At 39.7% G+C, this 18418-nt stretch overlaps 1 protein-coding gene across 3 annotated transcripts in view; it reads right to left on the reverse strand.

The window, feature by feature from the left end:
* Window positions 1-1658: 1658 nt before the first annotated feature.
* Window positions 1659-18418, reverse strand: part of LOC110096722 (DExH-box ATP-dependent RNA helicase DExH10) — a 21318-nt gene continuing 4558 nt past the window's right edge. Inside the window, exons 2-17 of one of the 3 annotated variants that reach the window (XM_020822782.2) lie at window positions 11104-12136; window positions 9681-9995; window positions 9228-9332; window positions 9017-9085; window positions 5877-6044; window positions 5708-5779; window positions 5515-5631; window positions 4977-5201; window positions 4669-4827; window positions 4340-4429; window positions 4145-4240; window positions 3773-3926; window positions 3526-3674; window positions 3057-3152; window positions 2723-2815; window positions 1659-2187 (exon numbers count right to left, since the gene is read on the reverse strand). In XM_020822782.2, the coding sequence (XP_020678441.1) occupies window positions 2077-2187; window positions 2723-2815; window positions 3057-3152; window positions 3526-3674; window positions 3773-3926; window positions 4145-4240; window positions 4340-4429; window positions 4669-4827; window positions 4977-5201; window positions 5515-5631; window positions 5708-5779; window positions 5877-6044; window positions 9017-9085; window positions 9228-9332; window positions 9681-9995; window positions 11104-12087 (3003 nt within the window). In that variant the 5' untranslated portion in view covers window positions 12088-12136 and the 3' untranslated portion in view covers window positions 1659-2076. The remainder of the gene's footprint in view (window positions 2188-2722; window positions 2816-3056; window positions 3153-3525; window positions 3675-3772; window positions 3927-4144; window positions 4241-4339; window positions 4430-4668; window positions 4828-4976; window positions 5202-5514; window positions 5632-5707; window positions 5780-5876; window positions 6045-9016; window positions 9086-9227; window positions 9333-9680; window positions 9996-11103; window positions 12137-18418) is intronic. The other 2 variants (XM_020822783.2, XM_028695412.1) reach the window with 2 other exon arrangements.

Consider the following 18418-nt stretch of genomic DNA (forward strand, 5'->3'; position numbering starts at 1 on the left):
AATACTTTCTTTGTTTTGAATTATTATGGTTTAGAACAATCATGCACCCACCAAGTTCTTATGAATGCAAATAAAGGGAAAAAAACGAAGAAGATTGGTTTTAAATTATTTGGTATGCTGAGAGCTTCAACAATCCGTGACCTTTTCTTCCCATCTTTCTGCTACTCCGAGCTTTGGAGTTGGGCTGTGATAACATGGTTTCGTACAACCAAAATAAATAGCATGGTCAGAATTATCTTTAATAGTACATTTAAATTTGTCCTTGTTTCTTCTTCCACCATTATTCTTTTACTTCTTGTGCTTTAGAAAGAAACTTAATTTTTTTTATCATAAAAGCAAGCGTGGGCCCGCCTCTTTAGTCGGACAAGTAAATATGGGCCCGATGTTAGTGGGTGGCCTCGTTAGATTCCGCTGAAAGATTAGTTAAATGATAACGAGTAGATGCTCCCGTTTCAAAAAAAAATTGTCATAAATGTAATCTCATGTCCATCACAAGTCTCGTCTCTACTTTTTTTATAATATCATGCTTTTAAAGCAATTTACTTAGCAATAAATAAATGAAATTATAAAAATTCAAATATGGTAAAAGCAACATGTACTAAATGAAATTATATAACACAAATTAATCACATAATTTGGTATTAATCATATTATATTGTATGATCTTATAGAATTTTGATGTACAGCTTTTTGAAGAATGTTTTGAGTTTTATATTTAAATGATTATATTATGGTGATTGATTGCAAGTCACTCTAACACAATCAATAAGTTAATTGCAATCATTTTATAATATTTAAACAAATTAAAATTAAGCTTCATTTGAGACAGATTTCATGCTACTTCCTAAAATAACTTTCTAATATAAAAATTTTCTAATTTAAAAATTTTCTAATTTAAAAATTTTTTTTATTAAAAAACTGTTTTAAAAAGCAATAAAAAAATTGCCTCAAACAAAACCTTAGTATTCATTGAAGCCATGAATTTGGCATTATGAACTTGTTTGCACTCAAATAAGCTCAACCTTCGGCTTCAAATTTTAGTAAATCTTTATTTTTGAGTTATGTTGCTTATTTTGCCATGAGTCTCCTAATGAACTAACACTCTCATGTTACGATCAAACAAAACATTAGCCTTAACAAAATTATGATTAGATCATCCAAATTATACTAATCGCGCAGGCTCAAAGAGAGTTAACAGCAGCAACTCTTCAGTCCAAATGTTGCTGCTTATCCTATTCAAATGAAGAGGTCCAACGAATGCTATTCAATAGATGATTGGAAACAGAGGATGCAACTCGTTGGAGAATTAGATCATCTCCAACCGAAAATCTCATTTTTCACTCCACCGTGAAACAAAAAAATGATGTGAATAATCTCCAATCGAACTCCATTTTACCCCCTTTTGTGAAGGTAATGATATTTATCTTCTTTCACGCGTTTCTTCGACAAGTTCGGTAGAGATAAAAAAATAACAAAGATGAACAGTGCAACGTCAATATTGGCGTCCCACTGTTCACCCGCAACAAAATAGCGGAAGTTTTACCGTCCGGCTGGAGCTCGCGAGCAACGCCATTCAAGCATTTGGAGTTCGGTTGGAGATGCACTTAAGAGGATGAAAATCCAGTTTTAACATAAAAAATCATCAACAGATAGAAATATATATTGAAAAAACTTCACTAAAACAGGACAACTAAAATACATCTTAAAAGCTTGCAGACACAGAATGGGGGTTAATAAAACTGGGGTTGTAACTAAAATCCCCTACAAGTTAACTACAATCCACATTCATTGTTAGTTTAGGAAGGATTGTAGAAAATTAATACAGTAAAGAGCTCACACATCTGACCCTATAAAGCTGATACAATGATATCACAGCTCCACACAGCCTTTCGGTCTGATTCGATGCAAAATATACTTTCCAAACCGATCCTTTCTTATGGCAAAGCCAGTTACTCTCTTGTTAGCAGCCCTATAACCCAAATGTACTTGTAATCTTCAGATGCCCAGGAAATGGCTCCCTCATAAGAATCAATAGCTGCACAACCATGCCAATGGAAAACCAGAAGCATGCCCTTTCTACAAGTACAGAGAGTTGGCGAACATTATTCCACGCCGAAGGCTTTCAGTGCCTGATTCAAACTTCTTCTCCAGATTGATCTCTCCTACAGCATGGGCAGCAGCTTTCAACTGCAGAATACAAAAGATCAGCCACTAAGAAGCAATTCACAACATATTGTACATAACTGAATATAACTTGCTTTTAGCAATGGGGAAGTACGCAGTGCTCATCACAACTCCAATGAAACATGTGAATAGGTTCTGAGGAAGGGCAAATTATTCTGTGCGGAGGCCGCACGCAAGCTTATGTTCGAATTTGCTGCGCTTTTACTGCGCTTTTGTTATAATTTTGTAAAAGGCAGCTAATAGACAATTTTAATTGTGTATTAATTGCACTTTTGGTGCCCTTTAGTAAAAATACAACAAAAGCACAGTAAAAACGCAACAAATATTTTACTAATTAAATATTTGTTGTCCTTTTGCTGCGCTTTTAGAAATACTAAACAAAAGCGCAGCAAAAAGGCAGCTAATACGCAATTAAAATTGTTTACTTCCTTTTGCAAAAATACAACAAAAGCGCAGCAAATCTGAACCTAAGCTTGTGTGCTGTCTCTACCTAGAATAATTTGTCCAGAGAAAGACACTAAACTTTCAAGAATATTACCTGGTTCAAGAATTCATCTAGCCGTCTGGCTAGGCGTATAATGCTTCCCTCAAAAATATCTGTCATTTCAATCACCTCTGCAAACGTTGCGCCCTTCAAAAAGAGCAAAAAATTAACAAGCTGAAGCTGAGAGGATGAATTCCATAGCATTAATTGTTAAAGGTTCAAGTAATTGCTGTTTGATAGTTTGTTACTAATTGGCTGATAAATCATAAACATATTTAGAACCAGAAGAAGAGAAATAGTTTCATTCCGCTACAAGAAAGCAGCCATGAATGCTAGCTTTTATATAATTAATATAATAGTAGGAAGCAAGTCTACAGGGAATGCAAACCTTCGACCAACAGTAGATAACATCCATCAAATATGGTCTTACAGTTGCTTCAACATACTCCTCCACATTTATGTCCAATTTGCACTCACGTTGTATCTGCATGTGCACCACGCAGTTTAGTGCAATCAACATAATTTTTTTTATTAAAAAAGGAGAAGAAAGATACACGGTAAATAAAATGCTTTTAAGAGAAAGACCACCACTTTCTAAAGACAAAAGGGGGAAGGGTTGCAACTTGTAAAGCATCCCAAACCAAGCAGGAGACAAAGGACAAACAAACATAAAACTAGGAAACCCCTCAAGTGAGGACTCCACCTTCATTAGTTTGAATTGCGTAAAAAAAATTTCAATACAAACAAATGAAAAAAGGTCACTCCTTACACTTGAGGGGACCAAGTCCCTGCCTTAGTGCAATCAACATAATAGTTTCTCTTTAGAAATGAATGAATAGAATAGAAACAAAACAAACCTCGGCTATTTTTCTGGCACTATCCTGAAGCTGTTGTAAAGGTTTTGCTAGCTCAATTCTCGAAAATACTTGATCACTTGATTTATCTCCAGGAATAAAGCAGCTTGCAAGGGCAACAGCTTGATGTGGATCGAGATCATTAAATGTACCTGTTACAAAATTACAATAATTAAACAAACTTAGTTCTGTAAACAACTACCGTAGAAAAGGTAAAAGTAAAAATATTCACTTGGGTGTAGGGAAACACCATTAAACATAAGCTCCGTGACAAGAAGTTCATCGCCAGTGTCAATCAGACAGGCAGCACGCCCCTTCAACTGAACTACACTGTCTGCGTCTATGTGACCAAGCCTCTTTAGAACCCTTGAACGGTTTTTCAGCTCATCACGGAACTTTTGTAGCTGCAAAGAAGGAACAGGAAACAAATTCCATCAAGAAAATTCGATGAATGAAAACGATAGCATTTATGATAAGGAAATGCACAAACCCAAAGATGAATCAAATGGTTAACATAGAGCAGCTAAATATTGATTGAACGGGTGAAGGAAAATATCCTGCATGTGAGCTCAACCGAGCATAAAAAAGGCAAGGCAGGTGGAAAAATAGTTCAGTAGATCACCTGAGAATCCCTCATCTTGGACTTAAGCAGTTGGATTTCATGATTTAGCTGAGCTTTTCTTTGGAACCATTGGTATTGCTTCTCAGTTTGGGTAGACTAGAAGGGAACACAAAGCAACCGGTGTAATATAATAGTTCTGCCCATTATAAAACTCATCAGGTACAAAATACAGTACCAAACCAAGTAAATACAGACCTCATGCAGTGGATGAGCGGCTAATTTCTGCTCCAGTTCTTCAAATTTATGAACTAATTCAGTAAGTTCCGGATCATTGATACCCATGTCCTGATGAAGAATAAAAGTTAGATTTAAGACATTTATCACTTCAGATTAACAGCATATCACTTACAAACCTACGAATAAGCATCTTTAACTTCCAAAACTAAGAAACAAAAAAAAATTCTTCAACAAGGTTCATGAAATTTGAAATATATGATAGATGCTATCTAACATTTCTGTCAGAACTTTCCAAAGTTGATCTATAAGAAGGGACCGATAAGAAAGGATCAAGCTATGCGACTTACCTTGACAGGATTTAACCTGGGGAGTCCATGAGGAAATTTCTTATGCAGTTCCTGCACAGCTAGAAGTACTGTCTGTCTTGCCTCTGCAGGACGAAGATCAGGAGGGAATGAAATTCTTATATTGCTGATGCCGGATATTAGATGTAACGGTACAGGAACCTACAGTATAGCATTCAAACTAACAATTACACTTAAACCAGTAAAACTAAATGGATTCTAACTTAATCCATCCAAATCACACAAAACTTTTGAGAATTACTCTAGATTATTGCTAATAAAGTGGGTTGCTTTGATAAGCTTGAACTCACCACATGCATTTCACTCCTTTCTCCAGGACAAGGTGGGAATGGCTTTTGGCGAGAACCGTTGTCGCTTGAACCAAGAGAACAATTAAGCAAAGTATCGACGAGGTAACTACTACCACGTGAAGCAGCAAGTGCAGGTTGTAATGAACCTGCTCCTGAAGGAGGTTTTTTAACCACATTAACTACAACTCCCCAACCCCAATCAGTCCCACCCTCCCGTACCTTGACCTGAAAAAGGAAGCAAAAGAAACCTGAAAAACTTCCACGACATTTTTTCAACGCCTTAAATAGAGGATGCCTGATTAAAAGGGTGAAAATATTTTGAAATTCAACTCAGATTGAGGCATAAAAATTTTTTATTTTCATACTTATTGATTAAAGAATCAAATTTGATCACTGCAAGCTCCAAAATTTGAATGCTTTAATTGATGCAATTAGGGATTTGTTCTTTAAAAAACAGCAGCCTACCACAGAAGTTTTGACTAATTCTAGGAAAAAATCAATTGAACTTGAAAGTATAAAGAGGTTACCAGATACATACCAGCCTACCCGGGACTAAATAATACAAAATCCTTTCAGGCCTGGTGATTTCAGACATGATCTTCCTTTCAAGTTGAGCAATTTCAAGTCCCAAATTATGATAATCAGCAAGTTCAGTCTATGCTAAGAAAATCAAGTCAATATAAAGCATATACATTGAATTTAAATATATTCAATGCAAACTCAGACATTACCTCGCCTGAGGATTCAAGCATAGCTGCTTCTGTTTCCAACTTCGAAATCTTTTTGTTCATGTCTGGCAAAGACTAGGTAAGAAAAAAAGACTTTAAATATCTCCAGAACTTAAAGCTACTGAGTTCGCATGAAATATTAGAAGAAAACAAATAAAACTCTAGAGCAGACCTTCTCATACTGGAACTGGTGGAATGAATTCTTTATAACATGCTCGGCTGTAAATTGACCCTCAGCACGGCTCAGTAAATTTAGAATAGTGTAATAACTCAACCTGAAAGTACTGACCAAAGGGGCAGGTTTACCCAAAACCATGTCCTTGAGAACATCCATTTCCATCTGAAAAGAAAAAAAAAAAACATTAAGCTTCTTCAGAAACTCATAAGATGTTACCTTAGAATGCTTTGTTGGAAAAACAAGCAACATATGGACTGATTTTCAGAATATTGTTTCCTTCTCACATAACGGACTTTTTTTTTCAAAACTTTTCAAGATTTAATACTAATTTATTTTCTCTTGCTATGCTTGCCATATTTGTGTCGCAAAATGATGAGTTATCTCATGTGCAGCACTAGAGTAAAATGGTTCGCCTTAAGTCCCAACAATTATATCCTCGCTACACTAGGAAATAATGATTTATAAACTACACCAGCAGAGCAAAAAAAATTGCAAAAAAAAAATAAAAAACAACATAAAGCGTTCTTATACAATAAAGGAAAAAATATTGGCCCTTCATAAAGTTATGCTATTCTTGGTAGCTTGATGCTCATCTTTGCTTCTCGCTTCTATGCTTTTAGAAACATAAAACAATCAAATCCACCAACAAGAAAAAAATAGATAAAAAACTCAAAATAATCACCTGACTATTAATATGTAGCCAACTTTATCCCCCAGTATTATTACATGCTTCCAATTTAGTCTCTAAAAATTGGCCCCAAATAGTTCGCCAGTAGAAATTGAAAGAAATTGAACCTAATTTAGTTAATTTAGTCTCTCGATCATATAAAATTAATACAAATTTAGTCCATGAGAGATTACTTGTGATAAGCTAAATTTGAGAAATGTGATATTCTAAGTCTAAATTGGTGATGAGGACATCAGATTTTGACATGTGTACCATCGCCGGAGACGTAGATCGACAGCTACGATCCAGAGCCTCTATTTCTAATTTATTTGTATTTTATTTATGCTTGTATTTCGTTTCCTAGTTTGCCCCTATGGGCATTGAGTCACTTATGTAGCCCTGATGGCATTCGCATCATTTCATCTTATTTTATTTTGGCATACTTATATAAGGCCTCTTGCAATGTAATAGTTTAGTTTTATGAATGATTGAATGAAAAGCTTATGCTTCTTGGTGATCTCTTAGTGAGATTCTTGGAGGAGATAAATATCTTTGTGAGTTCTAGGGAGGAGATAGATCTCTTTGTGAGTTCTAGGTTTTCTTTCCAAGTTTTCTTTGTGAGAATTTGGATTGGGAACAACTGAGGTGAGTGAATCTGTGACCATTCAAATCTCTATTATGTTTTCTTTTAAAAAAAGGAATTTTCCTTCTCCCTCCCCTTTGCTCCTTGCCGCCGTCACTCCCTAGACCGTCCAAGCCGTCGGCTCCTTGGCAGCCACCACCCACCGGCAATCCTCCCCGCCCCTTGGCCCCGTCCCCTCCTAGTAGCCTCCGGCCTCCCGCCTTGGTGAATTTCAAATTTGAAATTCAAATTTGTTTCCAAGAGCCATTGAAGACTTTCCTAAAATATCTCCTTGATTTAAAGCTATCATATTAATTGAATTTCAATTTGAATTTGAAATTCAAATTAATCCTAATTGATAGCCTTCTTATTTGGAAACTTTCCTTCCTTGCAAAATCTGAAATTTAATTCAGATTTTAATATATGTTTGATTAGTGTTGTGGACCCCGCTCACTAATAACAATTACTCTCTCCACTCTCTATATGTGGTCGGCCCCCTTCATGGGGTTTCTCTCTCCCCTAAATTAACTCCATAATCCCACCAAATCAGCCCCCATCCACTCCCCATTGCCGCCCCCTATCCCTAATTGGATTTAATTTGAAATTTTCAAATTAATTCCTTCCCACTCACCCAAAACCTGAAATAACTTCAGAATTCCTGATTTTATTCCTTGTTTTCCCACTCTAGCCGCCCCTTTCAAGCTCTCACGCTGGCCCAACCCCTTCTCCCTCCACGCCGCCACCTCATCTCCCCTTTCTCCTTCTTGGTGCTCTTTCATTTCCGGAAAGGATGCATGGCGGATCCCGAAGTTGATCACGGATTCGTACTCGACGCCCACGGAGACATCCACATCGTTCGATCACCATTCTTCGACGTCGGGTTTGGTTTTGACGACACCGTTGAAGAATACTTGAACCGAATCCTCCCCCGTCTCGTGGACATCCTCGACGATCAATTCTTGGACTACGAGTGGACCACCAACGGCCATCCACCCGTTTCTCCAAATCCCGATTCTTCCCCGGCGACGAGTCCTCTCGGCATCACTTGTGTAATAGTGGTATCTCTAAGTGTTCTTATGATCCTCTTCCGCTAACCTCCACCTTCAAGAGTGATTAAAGGATCTCGAGGTGAAGGATCTATATTTTAAACGTAAGACTTTGCTATAATTGTCTATTTGCATTATTTAAATCTTCGGTTGTTCTTTTGCAAGTTCTTGTAATCTCCAAGTGTAATCAATTACTATGGCTTAATTTTTCATGACATCTTCTTGAACTCTACTTGAGTAAGCTAGACTTTATTGCTAGTATGCGAAGTTAATAACTTTTATCAATCTCTTAAATTGCAATTCTTGTATTCACACATAGTATCACAACAATTGGCTACACATAAATAGCCGGAAGGACCATATTTTAACTCCCCCACACATATGCTTAATATCAGGGCAAGTTATTGCGTGTTTTAAAAGTCCAATGTGCTATAATTCTAAAGACAAGATTTAGTTATGTTTGTCAAGATGCAAGACTGGATACAAAGCAGGTAAAAACTGAAAACAGATTAAAAGTTTAAAAGTAAGGCAGAGAATGGCCAGAGGCTAATTGGTTTAATGATCTTTAAATGCTTAAAATTTTAAATGAATGTTCTACTTTTATCAAAAACTTTTGACAGGTTTTACAAAATGTCAAGAGCTTTGAATTTTACCATCGCAATTTCTTTGCATATTTTGAAGCTTGAATAGATCATGGACACCTCAAATCCGTATAGACAGTAAGCAAAGAAGAAAAGGACACTAAACTGAATAAAGACTGCAAACTATAGGAACAAGTTCATGATTATGATGCATTTACCTTCTCATCAATCATTATAATGCAAATGCCACGCTCATCTTTACCACGACGGCCAGCTCTTCCACTCATCTATTCATGGGACATGCAGGTGCCACAAACCAATGCTTGTTAGTAAAAGGATAAAAATATACATTGAAGACTTCTGAAAAAATGATTGAGTCATCAATTATTTTTGTGATACCCAGATCATAAAAAAGTTATCTTCCTTTACCTGAATGTATTCACCAGATCCAATATAACGATTGCTGTCACCATCCCATTTTCTCACAGATGTGAAAACAACAGTCTTTGCAGGCATATTCAGGCCCATAGCAAACTATAGCGAGCAAAATAGCACACATTTGAAGATTAATAATATCCAAAGAGTTGTCCAGAAAGATTTAGCCAAAGTAGGAGTAAAAACAGTAAAGCTCTAAACAGCAATACATGGAAAAGAAGTACATAAAAATCTAACCTAAATTGTTAAGAGAAGCCTGACAATGATCATGAATTGCAAAAATTTACGAAGATGAGTCACCAATAATACTTCATTGATCATTCCTATCGCAAAACAACCACACCTATTTCAGTCTAAATCACCGAGTCACTAAGCTTATCTATCCAGATCATAACCCCAGAAAGTTATGCAGAAGAAACGCTTACATCACAAATATTGCAAACTTACTGTTTCCGTGGCAAAAAGAGCTTTGACAAGGCCTTCCTGGAATAGCAACTCTACTAACTCCTTAATTATTGGAAGCAGTCCTGAATGATGGACTGCTATGCCCCGTTGAAGTAGTGGAAGCATTAGCTGAATAGCTGGTAAATTTCTATCTTCCTCGCTCAAGCAGAGGATAGCATTTTTAAAAACCTGTTCAACAACATCCCTTTCTTCTTCGGTGTTAAAGTCAAGTTTAGCCATGGACATAGCATGCTGCTCGCACTCCCTTCTGCTAAAGCTGAAGATTATTACTGGTTGGAATTTCCGCTCCATTATCATCTGAGCAAGAAAAAAGAATAATAATCACGCATTAAACATGAAGTTTTAGAATAAGAAACAAAAAGCAATGTGGCGAGATGTTGAGCATGACGCCTTGAATAAGCCTTGATTCAAACAAATCAAAAGCAAATGATATTACAATATCTAAAATTGGAAACAAATAATTAACAAATAAATAGCAAGAAACGATGCAATAACTATAGAAAATCGAATAAATAAATGAATAGGTAGCTATGAGCAACTTGTAGAGCAAACCTTTGGTTCCTCTACAAGGGAATCTATCACACATATGCAAAGCTCAAGAGTCGAGATCAAGAAATCTAAGGTGCTACAAGGTCAGTCAAACATTAGAACAAGAGAACCAGATATACATATTTCAAAGGATCATTTAACATGAAGGGGGAAAGAAGCACGGGCATAACATTAAGAATGTCAAGGAACCACAGTTTTACAACGGCAGTCAGACTATAGCAGCATTCAAAATTGCAAGGCAATCAAAGTGGTTAAGAAGCTACCATTTTCCTTCTATAAAAAATATCTCACTGACAGATTACACGGCAAAAAACTGATATAAGTGGTTACCCTGAATACTTTTCAGTATTAAATCGATAAAAAAGGAAATTCTTATAGATTCACATAAACATGCAGTATGTATCACCCCCTGTTCCATCTATCGGTAGGATATTGAAACAAGTCAAACCAACTCTAAGATGTACATGAGATCAAAATACGCATCAAATAAATTACATTACAAATAAACTCAATTGCACACATATGCACAAGGTAAGAAAAAATAAAAATTAACAATAAGTATGGTGTAAAATGAAGTAAGAAGATTTCCCATAATAAGATGCATCATGCCATGAAAATCTAGAATGATCTATGTACTAAAACTCATCCGAATTACAAAATGCAGAAAGGATAAGAATAAAAAACAAAGAAGACAAAAGTATAAAAAATGAAGCATGAACAACAAAAAGAAACAAAAATCAAAGAAATAAAAATCAAGCCCAACGAGATAGGGACAACATATGTAGATGCCGTGCAACCAAAGAAGTAAGCATATATGTACTTCACTTCCTCTTCAATACAACAAGACAAGATATACCTTCACAATCTTGTATATGTCAGAACCCGCTGAAGCAGTACCACCCTTTGCAATCCGGCTACTTGCTTTTACATTTCGGTGGCCATCCACCTGATTCTTTTGCTTAGTGAAAGTCTCCTGCAGCTTTGCAAAATTATCCTCTTTAAACTGCTCATTCTCATCCACCACCAGGTACAAACCAGATCCACCCACCGGAAACACATAGTGCTGTAAAGGTGTAGGCCTGAAGTCCGTGTAAACTACATGACAGGGCTGTTTATGCAACTTGCATATCCACTCGGCAAATTCTGTGGCATTTGACATGGTCGCAGATAAAAATACCATCTTGATTGCTGGTGGCAAAAAAATTATGCTCTCCTCCCACACAACCCCTCTTTCTCGGTCCTTCATATAGTGTATCTCATCAAAAATAACCCATGCTACCTCCTTTAGTAATTCTGTACCCCTATAGAGCATTCCTCTGAGTATCTCTGTTGTCATGACTAGGCAACTGGCATGAGGTGAGAGGGTCACATCACCGGTCATCAAACCAACATCAGAAAACTCCTGATTTAACTCTCTGTATTTCTGATTGCTTAAAGCTTTCAAGGGTGAGGTGTAGATAACCCTCTGCTTGTCACGGAAGGACATTGCGATGGCATACTCAGCTACTGCAGTCTTACCAGCGGAAGTGTGAGCAGATACCAAGACAGACTCATTCCGCTCTAGACAAGCAATTGAAACTCGTTGGAATGGATCTAATTCAAATGGATACGTTTTAGCCATTTTTCCAACATAGATTGGATTCTCTAATGTCCCATGAATTGATTCATTATTTGATGAACTAAAATCATCTGGAAAAGCAACCTCATGGATGCAAGTTCGAGATATATTGCGCCGTTTCACTGCACTTTCAGAATTCTGAGTTTCATCAGCTGGTGAGGGATTTTCATCTAAAGCTTCTTTCGAAAGTTTCCTCTTGCCTGTACCTGGTACTATTTCCATCCCTCGAATTGAGTTTCAATAACTATAAGTGATGCCAACTTAAATTCTCCTGAAAGAGAAAAATAGAAAAATGATATAAAATATAAATAAAGGAAAATCACAGTTATATATTAGATATTCAGAGCTGTATTTCAAGCATGTCCATATATTGGAGCATGCAATGGGATATGCATAAAAAATTCGAAAGGGAATAAAAGGATGTTTCTCAATCCCCCTCACCCGAATATAATAGGAAAAAAAATCAAACAGATGTGAAGTAGCAAATTTTATGAAGCACATATATTAAGAAGACAACTAGAGCACAAGAGCACAAAGAATATTCAAAACCAAGAGATGACAATGCCAAGGGCGGAATAACACACTGTAAACTCTAATATAACTGTGAAATTTAAAACTCTAATATACATCAAGAGTTAAAATCAATAACATAAGTAAGAAATAGATTCCTATTACATAATTTTATTGCATCCGCAAAAAAACAAGATCAAACCACAAGCAAACCAAAACAGCACTATTCTCAAATAACAAATACGGAATTATTGAGCAATAAATGAAGAAACAAGATGATCAAATCCAACTACTAATAACTCATGCTCTTTCTGAAATATTAAAAAGAATCGTACAACTAGGTCCACATTTATTAGGAAAAGTGCAAGTAGATTCCCTTTAAGAAATCTAACTTAGGCCATTAGTTTTAACAGAGTTTAACAACAGAAACTAGACTATTAGATTACCAACTTTATTGAAAATATGCAAACAATACCTTCTAGTTAAAAAAGAGTTTTAAACAGGCTTAAGACAATGTCACAAAAACTTGTTTTTCTCTCCAACACCTCTGATATGCCGGCCCAGGAGGGGCTGGCTGGACCAGTACAGGTTTATGTTCGGCGGAACAGAGAAGCTGGGGGGGGGACCTCTAGTGGGCCCCAATTGGGTTAAATCAATGTTTAGGAGGGAAATATTTGAATTAGAGTGGTGTTTAGGGAATTTGTATGATTCCTTTTTGCTTTAATTAGGGAGTAATGCGAGGATGAGGCTCATCTTGAATTTTGAGTCTTATTTTGAGAACTAGGATTTTCTTTTGGGCTCTTGACAACGCCGGAGATTAGGAGAGTTTTCCTTCCTCTCGAATTGAAGGAAATTGTATCTTTGCTTGTTTTCTTGGATTATCTAGTGAAATACAATTGCTCTATTGGTTTTCCTACAAGTTTTCTCTCCAATTTCCTCAGTTTTCTACTGTTATTGGCTGATTTCCTGCTGTGAACAGCAGTTTTCCCTGCTGCAGTACTTATTTTTGGGTGGGATTGCTTGTGCATACGAGTATTTCCTATCAAATTGGTATCATAGCATCGATTGGGGACCTTAGGCGGCTGAAATCCCTTTTTTTCAGCTTGCTTTTGGCTTCCGGAAGTGATATTTTTGAGATCCGTCGAGAAGAACGATGGCCGGAAAGAAGGTTGACGTCTTGGAAGGCGAATTTGGCCAATTGAAAGCCGATTTGGAGGAAAGATTCTTCAACTTTCAAAATCAAATCACCTCCAACAATGAAAGGTTGGAGGGGAAGTTCACAGCAATTGAGGAAATGATGAAGAAACTACTTGAAATGAAGACCAATCCGGCAACATCAGAAGTAAGAGAGACCACCGACGGCCATGGCATGGGAGGAAATCCGAACCCCTTGCGGGGGAGGAGAAATTCGGAGGTGGAGATCCTAGAGGAAGAGAACGACATGCCTCCTCTAGAGCCTCTTTCGAGGGAAGAGATGAGTATGGGATATGACAGAAGGGGGGCTGATTTTGGTGGGAGGAGAGAGGGATCTCATCGCCGAGGTGCTGAATTCAGCGTCGAGGGGGGATTTTGAAGGAAGAAGGGAGGAACGTCATCGTCAAGGTGCTGAATTTGAAGGTATTTAGCGTCGAGGTGATGATGTTGAAGGTAGGAGAGGAGAGTATGAAGAGGGGTTCGAGTATATTCGTCGGTGGGACGATCGGGACAATTGGGGACCACCTCCTCTAAGAGGAATGGGAGGCTATGAAGGATACCGGGGAGATCCCAAGGTGAGGAAATTGAAGATGCCTGTTTTCGAGGGGGAGGATGGCCATGGGTGGATTTATATGGTGGAGCAATATTTTGCTGTCAATGGGTTGACGGAAGAAGAGAAATTGACAGCGGCGGGGATGTGCTTGGAGGGGAAAGCCTTAGCCTGGTATCAATGGCGTGACAGACGGGAGCCCATCCGGAGCTGGCGAGAGTTCAAAGAATGCTTACTAGAGCGTTTCTGAGCCGATGGGGAAGAAGACTTCTATGAGCAATTCTTTGCCCTTACCCAGGAAGGCACAGTGGCAGATTACCGGAACAGGTTTGAGTATCTGGCTAGTAGGCTAGATCATATCTCGGAGTCAATCATGGAAGGGAATTTCATGAAGGAGCTAAAACCAGAGATAAGAACAGCAGTCAGAGTGTTGGAGCCAAGGAGTCTCGGCAAGGCCATGGAGTTGGCCCAGTTGGTGGAGGACCAGAAGAAATCTGAAAGAGGGACTCGGGGAAACTATTCAGGGGGGTCGTACAGGACGACGACCACATTCTTACCAGTAAAAGGGCAGGCCCCGGGAGCATGAAGGAAACACCCAAAGAGAAGATGGAGAAGGTAATGATGGGCAGTTCAAAAAGTTGACTGAGAAGGAGCTGCAGGAAAAAAGGTTAAAAGGGGTGTGCTTCGGGTGTGATGAGAAGTACATGCCGGGGCATAGGTGCAAGGACTGATCTCTTCATATTCTCCTCGTTAGTGAAGATGAGGAAGACGAAGAGGGAGGTGGGAATGACCACGAGGAGGAGGAGAAGGAGAAGTTGCATCTGAACGTGGCAGAAGTCTCTCTGAACTCAGTAGTGTGACTCACTTTGAGTCACACTATGAAGTTGAAAGGAGAGATCTCTTACCGTGAGGTTGTGGTGTTGATAGATAGTGGAGCAACACGCAACCTCATTTCCACCCAGATTGTGGATGTATTGGGGATGGAGCTAGAGGATACCAGAGGTTACGGGGTAATGATGGGCACCGAAAAGGTAGAGATGGGTCGAGGAGTCTGTCGAGGAGTAGTACTGAAGATTCAAGGGATCCATGTAAAGGAAGACTTCCTTCCCTTGGAATTGGGGAGTACGGATGTCATCCTTGGGATGAAATGGCTGCAGACATTGGGAGAGACCAAAATCAATTGGGGTATATTGAGGATGGAGTTGGTGGTTGGGGGCAGAAAGAGGACAATTCAGGGTGATTCCGAACTGACCAAGGCAGGAGTTTCTCTCAAATCCCTCATCAGAACCATTCAGGAAGAGGGGGAAGGCTACTTAGTAGAGTTGCACCACCTGGAAGGGGTCAGATTGGAGGAGGAAGGCAATGTTCCCTCTGCAGTACAGCCGCTCATACACCAATTCAGCGAGGTCTTTCACCCGCCCCAGGGTTTACCTCCTCATAGAGAGTTGGAGCATGCCATTACTTTGAAAGAAGGTGAGACTCCGATCAGCGTCCGTCCTTACCACTACCCACAGATTCAGAAAGATGAGATTGAAAAGCTGATCCGGGAAATGCTGGAGGTGGAGATTATCAGACCAAGCAACAGCCCTTTTTCTAGTCCAGTCCTCCTGGTCAAGAAGAAGGATGTGAGTTGGAGATTTTATGTGGATTACAGGGCTCTGAATAAAGGCACTATACCAGACAAGTTCCCAATTCCTGTGATTGATGAGCTGTTAGACGAGCTACATGGTGCAGTGATGTTTTCTAAGCTGGATTTAAAATCCAGATACCAACAGATCAGAATGAGGGAGGCAGATGTTCCAAAGACAGCGTTCAGGACACATGAAGAGCATTCTGAATTTCTGGTAATGCCCTTTGGTTTGACTAACGCTCCTGCAACCTTTCAATCCTTGATGAATCGAGCATTCAAGCAGCATCTGAGAAAGTTTGTCCTGGTCTTTTTCGATGACATCTTGGTGTACAGCAAGACTGTGGAGGAGCACTTAGAACATTTGAGAGTGATATTGGAAGTGCTTCAGGAGCACCAGTTGAAAGCTAACCTGAAGAAGTGCAGTTTTCCTCAGGCAAGTGTGGAATACTTGGGACATGTGGTATCTCAAGAAAGAGTGGCAGCGGATCAAACAAAAATTGAGGCAAAGCAGAAATAGTCGCTACCTAGGAACCTCAGGGAATTGAGGGATTTTCTAGGATTGACTGGATACTACATGAAGTTTGTGAAGGGATACAGTACCATTGCCTGGCCTTTGACTGGGCAGCTGAAGAAGGACAATTTTTGTTGGGGAGAGGTAGTCACCCAGGCGTTCGAGAGGTTAAAGGAAGCCATGATGACTGTTCCTGTTCTAGCTCTTCCAGACTGTGTTCAGGTCTTTATAGTAGAGACGGATGCATTAGGATATTGGCTAGGTGCAGTGTTGATGCAGAATCACAGGCCAGCAGCATAATTCAGTCAAGTGCTTTCAGCCAGGGCTAGATTGAAGTCAGTGTATGAAAGAGAGCTGATGGCCATTATCTTGGCTATTCAAAAGTGGCGGCTGTATCTCTTGGGAAGGCACTTTATTGTGAGGACTGATCAGAGGAGCTTGAAGTATTTGCTAGAGCAAAGGATGGTGACTGAAGAGCATCAGAGGTGGTTATCCAAACTATTAGGCTATGACTTTGAGATCCAGTATAAGCCTGGTTTGGAGAACAAGGCAGCCGACGCTCTATCCAGATATGTGGGGGAACTCCAGGAGTTAGCTCTGTCCGTACCCTTGATGGTCGACTGGGGAGCCATCAAGGAAGAAAGCATGTTAGATGAGGAATTGGGAAAGATCAGGGAGGATCTACGGAAGGATAGAAGTAGCCATCCGGGATACTGCCTCGAGGGGGAGAGACTATTGTATCAGGGGAGGTTTGTTCTGCCACGAACCTTCATTCACATCCCCAACTTGTTGCAATAATTCAACGGTAGCACAATTGGAGGCCATTCAGGAGTTCAGAAGACATACAGGAGGCTAGCAGCAGAACTCTATTGGAAAGGGATGCGTAAAGATGTGGAGGAGCTGGTGGCGAGGTGTGAAGTGTGCTAGAGGAACAAATACATGGCCATGGCGCCAGGAGAGCTGTTACAACCACTGGCACTTCCAAACAAAGTTTGGGAGGAAGTGTCCATGGACTTCATCGACGGATTACCACGGTCAGAAGGATACACTGTCATCATGGTGGTGGTGGACAGACTTAGTAAGTATGCACACTTCATCCTCTTACGTCATCCCTACACCGCAGTGTCTGTGGCAGCAACATTCATCAGGGAGGTTGTTAGACTGCATGGGGTTCCTGAATCGATAGTGACGGATCGAGACAAGGTATTCCTTAGTCAGTTTTGGAAGGAGTTGTTCCGATTGCAGGGAACTATCTCACTCCGATTGCAGGGAACTATCCTCAAGAGAAGCACCGCCTATCATTCACAGAAAGACGGGCAGACGGAGGTGGTGAACCGAAGTGTGGAGACCTATTTAAGGTGTTTTGTGTCGAAGCCCCACGGATATGGGTAAAGTGACTGCCTTGGGCTAAATACTGGTACAATACCTCGTACCATTCGGCCTCCCAGATGGACCCATTCAAAGTGCTGTATGGAAGGGACCCTCCAAACCTAGTGCATTGCGGGAGAGGTAGCACACCCGTGTCGTCAGTGGAGCAATATTTGGAAGAAAGAGACAAGGTACTGGAAGATTTGAAGAAACATTTGATGAGAGCCCAACAGATCATGAAAAAGCAGTCAGATTCACACAGACGAGACATGTAGTTTGAAGTGGGGGAGAAGGTATTCCTGAAACTACGACCCTATCGACAGCAGACAGTGGCAAGGAGGAATCAGAAATAAGCACCCAGGTACTTTGGGCCTTATGAGGTGTTGAATAGGATTGGTGCAGTGGCGTACCGACTGAAGTTACCCCCATCAGCCACTATACATCCAGTGTTCCATGTGTCTCAGCTGAGAAGGGCCATAGGGGAACATGCCACAAGTGAAGAACTTCCAGACAACATGATGGAGGACCTAGAGGTGGTTTTAGAACCACTAGAGATGGCAGGAGTCCGATCAAACAAAAAGGGCAATAAAGATGTGTTGATCAAATGGAAGGACCTCCCAGACCACGAGGCCACTTGGGAGCCCTATGAGATTGTGAAGCAACAGTTCCCTGACTTTCATCTTGAGGACAAGGTGAGTTTTTGTGAGGGGAGTACTGATATGCCGGCCCAGGAGGGGCCGGCTGGACCGGTCCAGGTTTATGTTCGGCGGAACAGAGAAGCCGGGGGGGG

This window comes from Dendrobium catenatum, unplaced genomic scaffold, assembly GCF_001605985.2.
Source record: "Dendrobium catenatum unplaced genomic scaffold, ASM160598v2 fragScaff_scaffold_631, whole genome shotgun sequence".
NCBI lineage: Eukaryota > Viridiplantae > Streptophyta > Magnoliopsida > Asparagales > Orchidaceae > Dendrobium > Dendrobium catenatum.